General features: G+C 43.5%; 1 protein-coding gene across 1 annotated transcript in view; it reads left to right on the plus strand.

Moving 5' to 3' along the window:
• ppp1r9bb (protein phosphatase 1, regulatory subunit 9Bb) overlaps positions 1 to 14753 on the plus strand; it is a 58049-nt gene that overhangs the window by 40634 nt on the left and 2662 nt on the right. Inside the window, exons 9-10 of the mRNA XM_033984907.2 lie at positions 14064 to 14293; positions 14361 to 14457. Coding sequence (XP_033840798.1) covers positions 14064 to 14293; positions 14361 to 14457 — 327 coding nt within the window. The remainder of the gene's footprint in view (positions 1 to 14063; positions 14294 to 14360; positions 14458 to 14753) is intronic.

A 14753-nucleotide genomic window follows, 5' to 3' on the forward strand; every position in this document is an offset into this window, starting at 1 on the left:
GCTGTTGGCCTTGTTGCTGTGGGCCTGGTTGTTGTGAGCCTGGGTGTTGGGGGCCAGGTCGTACAGGACCTGGTTGCTGGGGGCCTGGTTGCTGTGGGCCTGGTTGCTGTTGGCCTAGTTGAACAGGACCTGGTTGTTGGGGGCCAGGTTGGACAGGATCTGGTTGACGGGGGCCAGGTCGCACAGGACCTGGTTGCTGTTGGCCTGGTTGCTTTTGGCCAGGTTGCTGTTGGCCAGGTTGCTGTTGGCCTGGTTGCTGTTGGCCTGGTTGCTTTTGGCCTGGTTGCTTTTGGCCTGGTTGCTGTTGGCCTTGTTGCTGTGGGCCTGGTTGTTGTGAGCCTGGGTGTTGGGGGCCAGGTTGGACAGGACCTGGGTGTTGGGGGCCAGGTTGTACAGGACCTGGTTGTTGGGGGCCAGGTTGTACAGGACCTGGTTGCTGTGAGCCTGGTTGTTGGGGGCCAGGTTGTACAGGACGTGGTTGTTGGGGGCCAGGTTGTACAGGACCTGGTTGTTGGCGGCCTCGTTGCTTTTGGCCGGGTTGCTGTTGGCCTGGTTGCTGTTGGCCTGGTTGCTTTTGGCCTGGTTGCTGTTGGCCTTGTTGCTGTGGGCCTGGTTGTTGTGAGCCTGGGTGTTGGGGGCCAGGTCGTACAGGACCTGGTTGCTGGGGGCCTGGTTGCTGTGGGCCTGGTTGCTGTTGGCCTAGTTGAACAGGACCTGGTTGTTGGGGGCCAGGTTGGACAGGATCTGGTTGACGGGGGCCAGGTCGCACAGGACCTGGTTGCTGTTGGCCTGGTTGCTTTTGGCCAGGTTGCTGTTGGCCTGGTTGCTGTTGGCCTGGTTGCTTTTGGCCTGGTTGCTTTTGGCCTGGTTGCTGTTGGCCTTGTTGCTGTGGGCCTGGTTGTTGTGAGCCTGGGTGTTGGGGGCCAGGTTGGACAGGACCTGGGTGTTGGGGGCCAGGTTGTACAGGACCTGGTTGTTGGGGGCCAGGTTGTACAGGACCTGGTTGCTGTGAGCCTGGTTGTTGGGGGCCAGGTTGTACAGGACGTGGTTGTTGGGGGCCAGGTTGTACAGGACCTGGTTGTTGGCGGCCTCGTTGCTTTTGGCCGGGTTGCTGTTGGCCTGGTTGCTGTTGGCCTGGTTGCTTTTGGCCTGGTTGCTGTTGGCCTTGTTGCTGTGGGCCTGGTTGTTGTGAGCCTGGGTGTTGGGGGCCAGGTTGGACAGGACCTGGGTGTTGGGGGCCAGGTTGTACAGGACCTGGTTGTTGGGGGCCAGGTTGTACAGGACCTGGTTGTTGGCGGCCTGGTTGTACAGGACCTGGTTGCTGTGAGCCTGGTTGTTGGGGGCCAGGTTGTACAGGACCTGGTTGTTGGGGGCCAGGTTGTACAGGACCTGGTTGTTGGCGGCCTGGTTGTACAGGACCTGGTTGCTGTGAGCCTGGTTGTTGGGGGCCAGGTTGTACAGGACCTGGTTGTTGGGGGCCAGGTTGTACAGGACCTGGTTGTTGGCGGCCTGGTTGTACAGGACCTGGTTGCTGGGGGCCTGGTTGCTGTGGGCCTGGGTGATCACTGGGTGAGTGATATTGGTCGACATCACAGGCTGAGGAGGCGCAGCTGGAGGAGCAGCTCCCTGTGGGTCTGTGAGGACTAGACGGCCCGTGTTGTTTCGCTTTCGGGCCTTTTTACCCTGAAATGACATAAAGGTTTTAGTAAAAATACATTTTAATCACTGAAATGATCCAGATGAGTGTGTGTGAGACGTGTGTGAGACGTGTGTGAGACGTGTGTGAGACGTGTGTGAGACATGTGTGAGACGTGTGTGAGACGTGTGTTGCACTTACAATGTTGTCCATTGGAGACCATCCGGGATACTTGGCCTCATGAGCTATTCTTTCTTTTCGAGCTCTGTCAAAATATGGCGCCTGCTCCTCATCAGACAGCATCTTCCACTGCAACAAAACACATGTTACAACAGGGATTTTACCTTCTGCTCTTCATCATTTGTGAGCCGTATCTTGAATGCTCCTGTTTGTTTGGCGTGTTCTACTTACCCTCTGTCCCAGCACCATGTTTACTTTGGCGCAGTTGGTGATGCCGAGCTCCTGCACCACGATGGGCCTCTGCTCCGCCCTGTACAGCATGAATGCGTTTGGAGGCTTCTTGATATATGGTCTGCTCTCCGTGTGCACATCCTGCGTCCTCCTGCTACAAACACTCTGTGACTCTTGTCCTTGGCTGCAGATAAGAATAGAAAGACATTCATTAGTACAGACTGCTATGGGACAAAAGTAGTGTGGAAACAAGTGTCTTTAGTACTTACAATGTCCCCGAGGGCGTCTGTGTGTGGAGGCCAGGGCTATTGTTTGGCTGAAAAAACAAACAAACAATTAGATCACTTTCATTGAGATATGACAAAAAGACAATTCATTGTATTTATTTGTTTTTATAGATAAATATGAACGGAAAAGTGCATCGTTGGATTATGAATGTTAACTTACTGTAGACCTTGGCACGTCCGAAGGGTCAGTTGTCTGATTGTCAGACAGTCTCCTCCTCTTCGGACTGGAGCACTCAGAGGTCGTTTGTGCCCCAGGTTCAATTGTCTCTGAGCTGTTCTCCAAATCATCTAGAGCGTTAAATAGAACGTCCTCTTCAAAAGCCTCAGGACACAAATCAGCCATCGTCTCAACATCAATGGTGCTGAGGATGTCCATGAAGTCCAACTCGCTCGGGAGTAGATCATCCTGAGGTGGTGGGGGTGTGGTAGGTCCCACAGGTGCAGCAGGAGGAGGGGGAGGCACAGAGAAGAGCCCCCGGACGAATTCAGGGTCTGCAAACTCGTCTAGGCCCTCCCAGCCGCTCAGGACATCTTCTGGATAGATGTTCCAGTTCTCCATAGCTGAGATGTATAAAAACTGTAAAAACAAAGCGGATTATTTATTGACTGCTCCTTTTCCCAATCTAACTCCATAAAAACTTCATACTCTCGTCTCCACAAGCTCCAAACAATCATCTTACACTAGTTTTACATAATATGATCCATATTTATGTGCCAAAATGTGTTAGAATATACTGTTCATAGTTGTAAATTAAATAAAAAATATTACCAGAAACAGTTAAACAGGACTTAAACTGAACTCTGCAGAAACATGCTTTTGTGTTTTGTGTTTTGTGAGGGTTTTGTGTGAGTGTAAACCAGTGCTTCAAACACGTACTCACCAGTTGAACTCAGAGAAATGAGTCGATTTAAACGTTTGTCTGCTTAAATCTGTTTGTTTGCGAAAAGTCGAGGAGAGAAATGCAATGTGGCTCACTGTACGATGACCAAGTCAATAATGAGAAATGTGCGGGAAAGTTCTCACCTACTACAATTCTGTGGCATCACATCGATGACATCACAGCACACCGATGCCGTCGCCATGGAGACGGAATTCCACGCTGATTCCGTGTTTCTGTTCTAATGTGCTGGTAAATCCAAACCCTGAAAACCTTCACATACAACAAATATATTTAAGAATAAATCACAATTTCAAATCACAGAGTTTAGTTCTTCTTCTTGTTTAATTCTGCAGAAGTCTTTCCTTGTAAACAACCATATTTGTTGTTATTGTTGGATCATAAGTGTCTCTGATTGGCTCATCCACCTGTCAATCACACCCATCTGAAGTCAGGGAGGTTCACATCTTTGTAAAGTATTGATGAAGTGCGTGTCCTGGATTCAAGGCAATAATAACTCAACAGTCCTGGCTTCAGGATGAATTGTTGTATTAAAATATGTGTATTTGACTGGACATTCATAAGAGTAAAGGCTCCAGTTCCGTATCTGATTTCGCTAATATTATGCTCTCTGCAGACTAAATGTCTAAATACTTTAAATGCTTTTGAAAGTTGCACTAAACAGTGTTATTTATGATTAACCCAGATACATAATCTAATAATGAGCTCGTTTGAGGGGTAAAAAACCAAAGTAAGTCAACTTTTTTTAAATCACTTTTCACAGATAAAAATAAAAATGCTTTACAGAACAAAATAATAATTTGAGGCAATGTGACAATGTTCTACATGAAAAAATAATTAACAATTATAATATAAAAAGTAATTAACAATAATATTAACAATGCACAAATGAACATAACTCGCTGCTGCTTTTGTCAAACACAGCCCCAACAGGAAACACTGACTGGACTCATGGGTTTTAACGCCTTGTTTTATGTGACATTTTCACCATTCAAAAGACAAAATATTTAGTTTCATACTGTTAATTCATAAGGCAGCAGGCCTAATATTGCACCGTTTAAAAACTCATGGCACTGCTCACGTTTTTGCAACACCACTGACCTCTGATGTGAACAGAACACACACCTAATTACACAAAAAGGATCATTTAGCATAGTTCAACTAACTTAAATTAAGCAGATTAATCTTAAAAGATCAATTTTCAGATTTTTTTACTTGTCTCAATGAGATTTTTTTATTTGTTTCAAGATATTCCATCGCGATCCATCTTATTTAGATATTACAACTTACTCTAGGCACATTTTATTTTTTATTTTATGTTAAATCAAGCCACACTGTTGAGGTTATGCACACATGCCGGAGGTTTTAAATGTTTTGAAACTAATGTAGTTGTTTTAAGGTATTTTATCATCAAGTCATTTAACCTGTGAACATCTCAAAAAGATCACAACAACCCTATAATTGCTTATACTATTAGCATTAATGCCAAGGGACTTTTTTTTACCTGAGTGGTTGTTCATCTGTAAATACAAAGTAGTCAACAGACCAATAGACGTCTACACTCTATGCACCTGGATTAATCAAATATTTATACAAACACACTTAAAAAGTAGATACAAATAGCTTAAGTCTCTTTATTGCAGACCTCTTTAAACATTTTCATACAATAATACATCGGTGAGATCATATTTTCCTGAAGCATATGTTTTAGTGTTGCACATCAGAGTGGTATGAGGTAAAATCACAGTTTCACAATAAAGAGGAATATTTTTTAAATATCAGCACCTGCCCAGAAAACTGGTCACATTTGTTATCACTTGAGGATAAAGTGTGAACAATGATGGGGCTTGTGCCTTAGATCTACAGGGGAACAAGAGAAACCTGGTTTACCTGAATTTATAGAGTCCAATTGAATATCTCCAGACAAAATAAGGTGCTTCAACACATTTAAGCTCATAGAGCGCGACACCCTCAAGCATGACGTGCATTATCTCCTGTAAGGTTTGCTGTATGAGATGAGAAGCAGAAAAATGTACAAGTTTGCTCCTTCTACTAAGTCCATTAGTAATCATGAGGACACTTTTATGAAAATATGTCCTGGCCTTCTCCTAACTTCAAATACCCTTGAACTTTGTGCATGCCCTTATTTGTATTTGTATTTATTCAGTGTGTTTTTATGTTGCACTTTATCACCGCAGTAAGTTCCTAGTTTGTGAACTGTGTTCACAGACGATGGCAATAAAAGTCTTCCGATTCTGATTCTGAACCACCACGTTTAACTCGACACAGTCTTTGTTATATTACTACCTCTTCTGGAACAACAACTGGATCAAAAAGTTCTCTGATAGTTTGTTGTTGCATGTCGGCTGTGGACAAGGCGACAAAAGGATCTAGGAAGTCGTCAAATGCTTCAAGTGCCTCAGTCCAGAGATGCTCAATGTTGTACAATGGCTCATGTCGTTCAAAAACAGACCTCACCCTCTGCCACAGGTTTTCCAGAAGAGTGAACTGAAACTTTGAACTTTAGTAACAATGTTGTCCAGGTTTGCATGTATTAAGATACAAAAAGACATTTGTAAGTCAGCACAAATGAACTGATCACACTCTACAGGCTCCAGACTCATGATCTGAGCTGGGTACACGGGTGTACCCAAGATTTTCATTTGGGTGCACCAGAACCCGTCTCTTATATAAACTGCTTCAACAATAAGGGATTAAATAAATAACTTGGTTAGTTACTTTTACCCAGATATACAATTCATACTTAATACCACACACATATTAAAGCAAAAGCTGACACGTATTTTCAATAGAAAATTCTTTATTAAGTAAAAGTAGAAAAATGTAAAAAAATATATATATTTTAAAAAATATAATTTAAATATATAAAAATTTTATTTAAATATTTTTTTTTTAATTCATTAAGTAATATTAAAACAATAATTGATGATGATTGAATGAATAGAATGATTGAATATTACAAAATATTAGCTAAATAAATTATAAAAAATAATAATTTGGATTTAAATGCTTATTGTGCATAAAAAGCTGTCTAAAGGTCTACACAGAATGGACCCGGTTGCTGTTGCCGTCATGTCTTCCGAGGAGGAAGCAGAGACTGGGGACTCGGAGGCGGACTCGTCCATCACCCTGGCTGAAGTCACCGAGGCGGTTAGCAAGCTCCTCGGTGGCAAGGCTCTGGGGTGGACGAGATCCGTCCCGAGTACCTCAAGTCTCTGGATGTTGTGGGACTGTCTTGGCTGACACGTCTCTGCAACATCGCGTGGCGGTCGGGGACAGTACCACTGGAGTGGCAGACCGGGGTGGTGGTCCCTCTGTATAAGAAGGGGGACCGGAGGGTGTGTTCCAATTACAGGGGAATCACACTCCTCAGCCTTCCCAGTAAGGTCTATTCCAGGGTACTGGAGAGGAGAATCCGACCGATAGTCGAACCTCGGATTCAGGAGGATTCATTGCTGTGGGCCTGGTTGTTGTGAGCCTGGGTGTTCGGGGCCAGGTTGGACAGGACCTGGGTGTTGGGGGCCAGGTTGTACAGGACCTGGTTGTTGGGGGCCAGGTTGTACAGGACCTGGTTGTTGGGGGCCAGGTTGTACAGGACCTGGTTGCTGTGGGCCTGGTTGTACAGGACCTGGTTGTTGGGGGCCAGGTTGTACAGGACCTGGTTGTTGGGGGCCAGGTTGTACAGGACCTGGTTGTTGGGGGCCAGGTTATTCAGGACCTGGTTGCTGTGGGCCTGGTTGTTGGGGGCCAGGTTGTACAGGACCTGGGTGTTGGTGGCCAGGTCGTACAGGACCTGGTTGCTGGGGGCCTGGTTGCTGGGGGCCTGGTTGCTGTTGGCCTAGTTGAACAGGACCTCGTTGTTGGGGGCCAGGTTGGACAGGATCTGGTTGACGGGGGCCAGGTCGGACAGGACCTGGTTGCTGTTGGCCTGGTTGCTTTTGGCCGGGTTGCTGTTGGCCTGGTTGCTGTTGGCCTGGTTGCTTTTGGCCTGGTTGCTTTTGGCCTGGTTGCTTTTGGCCTGGTTGCTTTTGGCCTGGTTGCTGTTGGCCTGGTTGCTGTTGGCCTGGTTGCTTTTGGCCTGGTTGCTGTTGGCCTTGTTGCTGTGGGCCTGGTTGTTGTGAGCCTGGGTGTTGGGGGCCAGGTCGTACAGGACCTGGTTGCTGGGGGCCTGGTTGCTGTGGGCCTGGTTGCTGTTGGCCTAGTTGAACAGGACCTCGTTGTTGGGGGCCAGGTTGGACAGGATCTGGTTGATGGGGGCCAGGTCGCACAGGACCTGGTTGCTGTTGGCCTGGTTGCTTTTGGCCAGGTTGCTGTTGGCCTGGTTGCTGTTGGCCTGGTTGCTTTTGGCCTGGTTGCTTTTGGCCTGGTTGCTGTTGGCCTTGTTGCTGTGGGCCTGGTTGTTGTGAGCCTGGGTGTTGGGGGCCAGGTTGGACAGGACCTGGGTGTTGGGGGCCAGGTTGTACAGGACCTGGTTGTTGGGGGCCAGGTTGTACAGGACCTGGTTGCTGTGAGCCTGGTTGTTGGGGGCCAGGTTGTACAGGACGTGGTTGTTGGGGGCCAGGTTGTACAGGACCTGGTTGTTGGCGGCCTCGTTGCTTTTGGCCGGGTTGCTGTTGGCCTGGTTGCTTTTGGCCTGGTTGCTGTTGGCCTTGTTGCTGTGGGCCTGGTTGTTGTGAGCCTGGGTGTTGGGGGCCAGGTTGGACAGGACCTGGGTGTTGGGGGCCAGGTTGTACAGGACCTGGTTGTTGGGGGCCAGGTTGTACAGGACCTGGTTGTTGGCGGCCTGGTTGTACAGGACCTGGTTGCTGTGAGCCTGGTTGTTGGGGGCCAGGTTGTACAGGACCTGGTTGTTGGGGGCCAGGTTGTACAGGACCTGGTTGTTGGCGGCCTGGTTGTACAGGACCTGGTTGCTGGGGGCCTGGTTGCTGTGGGCCTGGGTGATCACTGGGTGAGTGATATTGGTCGACATCACAGGCTGAGGAGGCGCAGCTGGAGGAGCAGCTCCCTGTGGGTCTGTGAGGACTAGACGGCCCGTGTTGTTTCGCTTTCGGGCCTTTTTACCCTGAAATGACATAAAGGTTTTAGTAAAAATACATTTTAATCACTGAAATGATCCAGATGAGTGTGTGTGAGACGTGTGTGAGACGTGTGTGAGACGTGTGTGAGACGTGTGTGAGACATGTGTGAGACGTGTGTGAGACGTGTGTTGCACTTACAATGTTGTCCATTGGAGACCATCCGGGATACTTGGCCTCATGAGCTATTCTTTCTTTTCGAGCTCTGTCAAAATATGGCGCCTGCTCCTCATCAGACAGCATCTTCCACTGCAACAAAACACATGTTACAACAGGGATTTTACCTTCTGCTCTTCATCATTTGTGAGCCGTATCTTGAATGCTCCTGTTTGTTTGGCGTGTTCTACTTACCCTCTGTCCCAGCACCATGTTTACTTTGGCGCAGTTGGTGATGCCGAGCTCCTGCACCACGATGGGCCTCTGCTCCGCCCTGTACAGCATGAATGCATTTGGAGGCTTCTTGATATATGGTCTGCTCTCCGTGTCCACATCCTGCGTCCTCCTGCTACAAACACTCTGTGACTCTTGTCCTTGGCTGCAGATAAGAATAGAAAGACATTCATTAGTACAGACTGCTATGGGACAAAAGTAGTGTGGAAACAAGTGTCTTTAGTACTTACAGTGTCCCCGAGGGCGTCTGTGTGTGGAGGCCAGGGCTATTGTTTGGCTGAAAAAACAAACAAACAATTAGATCACTTTCATTGAGATATGACAAAAAGACAATTCATTGTATTTATTTGTTTTTATAGATAAATATGAACGGAAAAGTGCATCGTTGGATTATGAATGTTAACTTACTGTAGACCTTGGCACGTCCGAAGGGTCAGTTGTCTGATTGTCAGACAGTCTCCTCCTCTTCGGACTGGAGCACTCAGAGGTCGTTTGTGCCCCAGGTTCAATTGTCTCTGAGCTGTTCTCCAAATCATCTAGAGCGTTAAATAGAACGTCCTCTTCAAAAGCCTCAGGACACAAATCAGCCATCGTCTCAACATCAATGGTGCTGAGGATGTCCATGAAGTCCAACTCGCTCTGGAGTAGATCGTCCTGAGGTGGTGGGGGTGTGGTAGGTCCCACAGGTGCAGCAGGAGGAGGGGGAGGCACAGAGAAGAGCCCCCGGATGAATTCAGGGTCTGCAAACTCGTCTAGGCCCTCCCAGCCGCTCAGGACATCTTCTGGATAGATGTTCCAGTTCTCCATAGCTGAGATGTATAAAAACTGTAAAAACAAAGCGGATTATTTATTGACTGCTCCTTTTCCCAATCTAACTCCATAAAAACTTCATACTCTCGTCTCCACAAGCTCCAAACAATCATCTTACACTAGTTTTACATAATATGATCCATATTTATGTGCCAAAATGTGTTAGAATATACTGTTCATAGTTGTAAATTAAATAAAAAATATTACCAGAAACAGTTAAACAGGACTTAAACTGAACTCTGCAGAAACAGGCTTTTGTGTTTTGTGTTTTGTGAGGGTTTTGTGTGAGTGTAAACCAGCGCTTCAAACACGTACTCACCAATTGAACTCAGAGAAATGAGTCGATTTAAACGTTTGTCTGCTTAAATCTGTTTGTTTGCGAAAAGTCGAGGAGAGAAATGCAATGTGGCTCACTGTACGATGACCAAGTCAATAATGAGAAATGTGCGGGAAAGTTCTCACCTACTACAATTCTGTGGCATCACATCGATGACATCACAGCACACCGATGCCGTCGCCATGGAGACGGAATTCCACGCTGATTCCGTGTTTCTGTTCTAATGTGCTGATAAATCCAAACCCTGAAAACCTTCACATACAACAAATATATTTAAGAATAAATCACAATTTCAAATCACAGAGTTTAGTTCTTCTTCTTGTTTAATTCTGCAGAAGTCTTTCCTTGTAAACAACCATATTTGTTGTTATTGTTGGATCATAAGTGTCTCTGATTGGCTCATCCACCTGTCAATCACACCCATCTGAAGTCAGGGAGGTTCACATCTTTGTAAAGTATTGATGAAGTGTGTGTCCTGGATTCAAGGCAATAATAACTCAACAGTCCTGGCTTCAGGATGAATTGTTGTATTAAAATATGTGTATTTGACTGGACATTCGTAAGAGTAAAGGCCCCAGTTCCGTATCTGATTTCGCTAATATTATGCTCTCTGCAGACTAAATGTCTAAATACTTTAAATGCTTTTGAAAGTTGCACTAAACAGTGTTATTTATGATTAACCCAGATACATAATCTAATAATGAGCTCGTTTGAGGGGTAAAAAACCAAAGTAAGTCAACTTTATTTAAGTCACTTTTCACAGATAAAAATAAAAATGCTTTACAGAACAAAATAATAATTTGAGGCAATGTGACAATGTTCTACATGAAAAAATAATTAACAATTATAATATAAAAAGTAATTAACAATAATATTAACAATGCACAAATGAACATAACTCGCTGCTGCTTTTGTCAAACACAGCCCCAACAGGAAACACTGACTGGACTCATGGGTTTTAACGCCTTGTTTTATGTGACATTTTCACCATTCAAAAGACAAAATATTTAGTTTCATACTGTTAATTCATAAGGCAGCAGGCCTAATATTGCACCGTTTAAAAACTCATGGCACTGCTCACGTTTTTGCAACACCACTGACCTCTGATGTGAACAGAACACACACCTAATTACACAAAAAGGATCATTTAGCATAGTTCAACTAACTTAAATTAAGCAGATTAATCTTAAAAGATCAATTTTCAGATTTTTTTACTTGTCTCAATGAGATTTTTTTATTTGTTTCAAGATATTCCATCGCGATCCATCTTATTTAGATATTACAACTTACTCTAGGCACATTTTATTTTTTATTTTATGTTAAATCAAGCCACACTGTTGAGGTTATGCACACATGCCGGAGGTTTTAAATGTTTTGAAACTAATGTAGTTGTTTTAAGGTATTTTATCATCAAGTCATTTAACCTGTGAACATCTCAAAAAGATCACAACAACCCTATAATTGCTTATACTATTAGCATTAATGCCAAGGGACTTTTTTTTACCTGAGTGGTTGTTCATCTGTAAATACAAAGTAGTCAACAGACCAATAGATGTCTACACTCTATGCACCTGGATTAATCAAATATTTATACAAACACACTTAAAAAGTAGATACAAATAGCTTAAGTCTCTTTATTGCAGACCTCTTTAAACATTTTCATACAATAATACATCGGTGAGATCATATTTTCCTGAAGCATATGTTTTAGTGTTGCACATCAGAGTGGTATGAGGTAAAATCACAGTTTCACAATAAAGAGGAATATTTTTTAAATATCAGCACCTGCCCAGAAAACTGGTCACATTTGTTATCACTTGAGGATAAAGTGTGAACAATGATGGGGCTTGTGCCTTAGATCTACAGGGGAACAAGAGAAACCTGGTTTACCTGAATTTATAGAGTCCAATTGAATATCTCCAGACAAAATAAGGTGCTTCAACACATTTAAGCTCATAGAGCGCGACACCCTCAAGCATGACGTGCATTATCTCCTGTAAGGTTTGCTGTATGAGATGAGAAGCAGAAAAATGTACAAGTTTGCTCCTTCTACTAAGTCCATTAGTAATCATGAGGACACTTTTATGAAAATATGTCCTGGCCTTCTCCTAACTTCAAATACCCTTGAACTTTGTGCATACCCTTATTTGTATTTGTATTTATTCAGTGTGTTTTTATGTTGCACTTTATCACCGCAGTAAGTTCCTAGTTTGTGAACTGTGTTCACAGACGATGGCAATAAAAGTCTTCCGATTCTGATTCTGAACCACCACGTTTAACTCGACACAGTCTTTGTTATATTACTACCTCTTCTGGAACAACAACTGGATCAAAAAGTTCTCTGATAGTTTGTTGTTGCATGTCGGCTGTGGACAAGGCGACAAAAGGATCTAGGAAGTCGTCAAATGCTTCAAGTGCCTCAGTCCAGAGATGCTCAATGTTATACAATGGCTCATGTCGTTCAAAAACAGACCTCACCCTCTGCCACAGGTTTTCCAGAAGAGTGAACTGAAACTTTGAACTTTAGTAACAATGTTGTCCAGGTTTGCCTGTATTAAGATACAAAAAGACATTTGTAAGTCAGCACAAATTTCACAATAAAACAAACAGACAGGTAGAGGTTTTACCTGAGAGATGCCACATCTTTCACAGACATAAACAGTAAACCACCAGCACGTCCAGTTAAAGCCTGTAAAAACAAGAGCTGCAAGATTAGCTTGTGCTAATGGTCAAGTATCCAGCCCCCCTCCCCCAGTTCACCTAAAAAGAGTAAATCTACAACTAAATGTATAATAAAACATAGTACAACATGACAGTTTTCGTGCATTTAATAATAATGATAGAGACATTAGTGTTTAGTGGCTGTGCTTAAAGCACCTGGTGCACTCAGTACAGAGTTTTTTTTGCAATTATAAATTGTGAATAACTTTGTAAATATGTGAACTAACCAGCATTGTCACAAACTGATGTCTGCTGCAGTTTACTTTTTTAAATTTTTAAACTTTTTTTTTGCACCAACATTTTTATATGACTACGACAGAGTATAAGGGTCAGTAAAATAAAATAAATTATGCGGGTGCTACGAGAATAAAGACGTAGCATTTCGACATTAAAGACGTAATTTTATGAGAATAAAGTCAAAGCCTGAAAAAGTCGTAATTTTATGAGAATAAAGTCATAATTTTATGAGAATATAAGCTGCTGTGCGTGAATGAGTGACCAGTGCGTTATGTGTTATGTTGAATTTGGAACATTTTGTCCAGATATACTTTCAACTGGGGTTTACACATGGTGAAATACTGTGTCTTTTAGCCCTCCATCACCACACTATCATCAGTATAAGTACTTTGAAGGGACACTGCAATCATTTGAGTTTGTTTAGTCGGAGGAACCAGACAGGTTTGGAAGAAATTACTATATCTGAACAAAATGCTCCAAATTCCTGTAAATGACATTCATGCTTAGAAAGTTTAAAGCAGTAATAGTATTTGTATTAGTAGTAGTAGAAGTAGTAGTAGTAATAGGCACACTTTAGCACAGTCCTGATAAATAACAAAATACCACCTGACTATCATTATTAGACTTTCAAAAATATTCTTTACTTTAACTTTAACTCATCCACATCCACTGATAAGCCAGTTACTAATATGATATACATAAATAAGAGAACTTAGAAAGCAGCAATAAATAGAAAAAAAGAAGCAAAACCTGAAAATGTTTACCTGTTGGGATTGTCAAAATATTGAAAATCTGATACTAATCGATATTAAAGCACTGTGAAATACCTTGTATACGAATTGTGCTGTACAAATAAACTTGTCTTGCCTAAGAGTAGTATCAAAACTAGATACTCATTTGAACAGGTATCAGTACTAAAAAAGTCACATTTACAGGACAGAAATGAACCTTTCCTGAATAGTTTTAGAGCGATCTTGAGCTGTATCCGTATAAAACCACATAGACTAGCTTACACATGGATCACTATGGCAACTACCTGGATGACTGAGGGATTACTCAGATATATGATAATATAAAAGAAAATACTACAATTTAATGTTGAAAATCACATTCTATTGTCTAAAGAAAGAGTGTTTTTTGTTATCATTATGGTATCGGAATCAGTATTGAGTTGTGAGTCTATTCCTTAGTATCGAAATCAAGCGTTTTCTCATGACAACACTTTTACCTGTATCCCAGCTTCACCACGCGGAGCAGGAGAAGCAGAGGTGGCGCATGGATAAGGCCCAGCTGGAGCAGACCCTGCAGGAGAACAAGGAGCGCATGGAGAAACTGGAGGGATACTGGATGGAGGCGCAGAGTCTGTGCCAAGCCGTGGACGAGCATCTAAAGGAGACACAGGCCCAGTACCAGGCCTTAGAGCGCAAGTACAGCAAAGCCAAACGCCTCATCAAGGAGTACCAGCAGAAGTAAGACTGAAAATGAGAAAAATCGTGGTTGGAAATATATAGCGTCATTTTTGTTGTTTTCTTACAGGGAGATTGAGTATCTAAAGAGGGAGACTCAGCGTTGTGCACAAGTCGGGGCTGAAGCTATTCTCCTGAAAGAAGAGTCTGGGCAACTCCAAGAACAGGTAAAACTGCCCAAAGAGTAAAAGCTACGTCCAAGGCCAGTGTGCATCATAGACTGTATATATAAATGGACATAGCTTAACCTAACCTGCTAGCCACCGCGTTCCAAATAGGAAGTGATCATGGGCACGCTTCCGGCTCCGATTCACTTTACATTGAAAAATTGTCACCCATCTCTCTGTAAGTGCTGCAGTGAGCCTCGTCATTTTGGTCTTAAATGTTCATATTAATCCACCCTGCATGATCCTGGTGTTTTTATTTTGCTATTTCGCCCTTTAGTCAAAATATGAACATTAAT

The sequence above is a fragment of the Periophthalmus magnuspinnatus genome, chromosome 19 (assembly GCF_009829125.3).
Source record: "Periophthalmus magnuspinnatus isolate fPerMag1 chromosome 19, fPerMag1.2.pri, whole genome shotgun sequence".
Taxonomy (NCBI): Eukaryota; Metazoa; Chordata; class Actinopteri; order Gobiiformes; family Gobiidae; genus Periophthalmus; species Periophthalmus magnuspinnatus.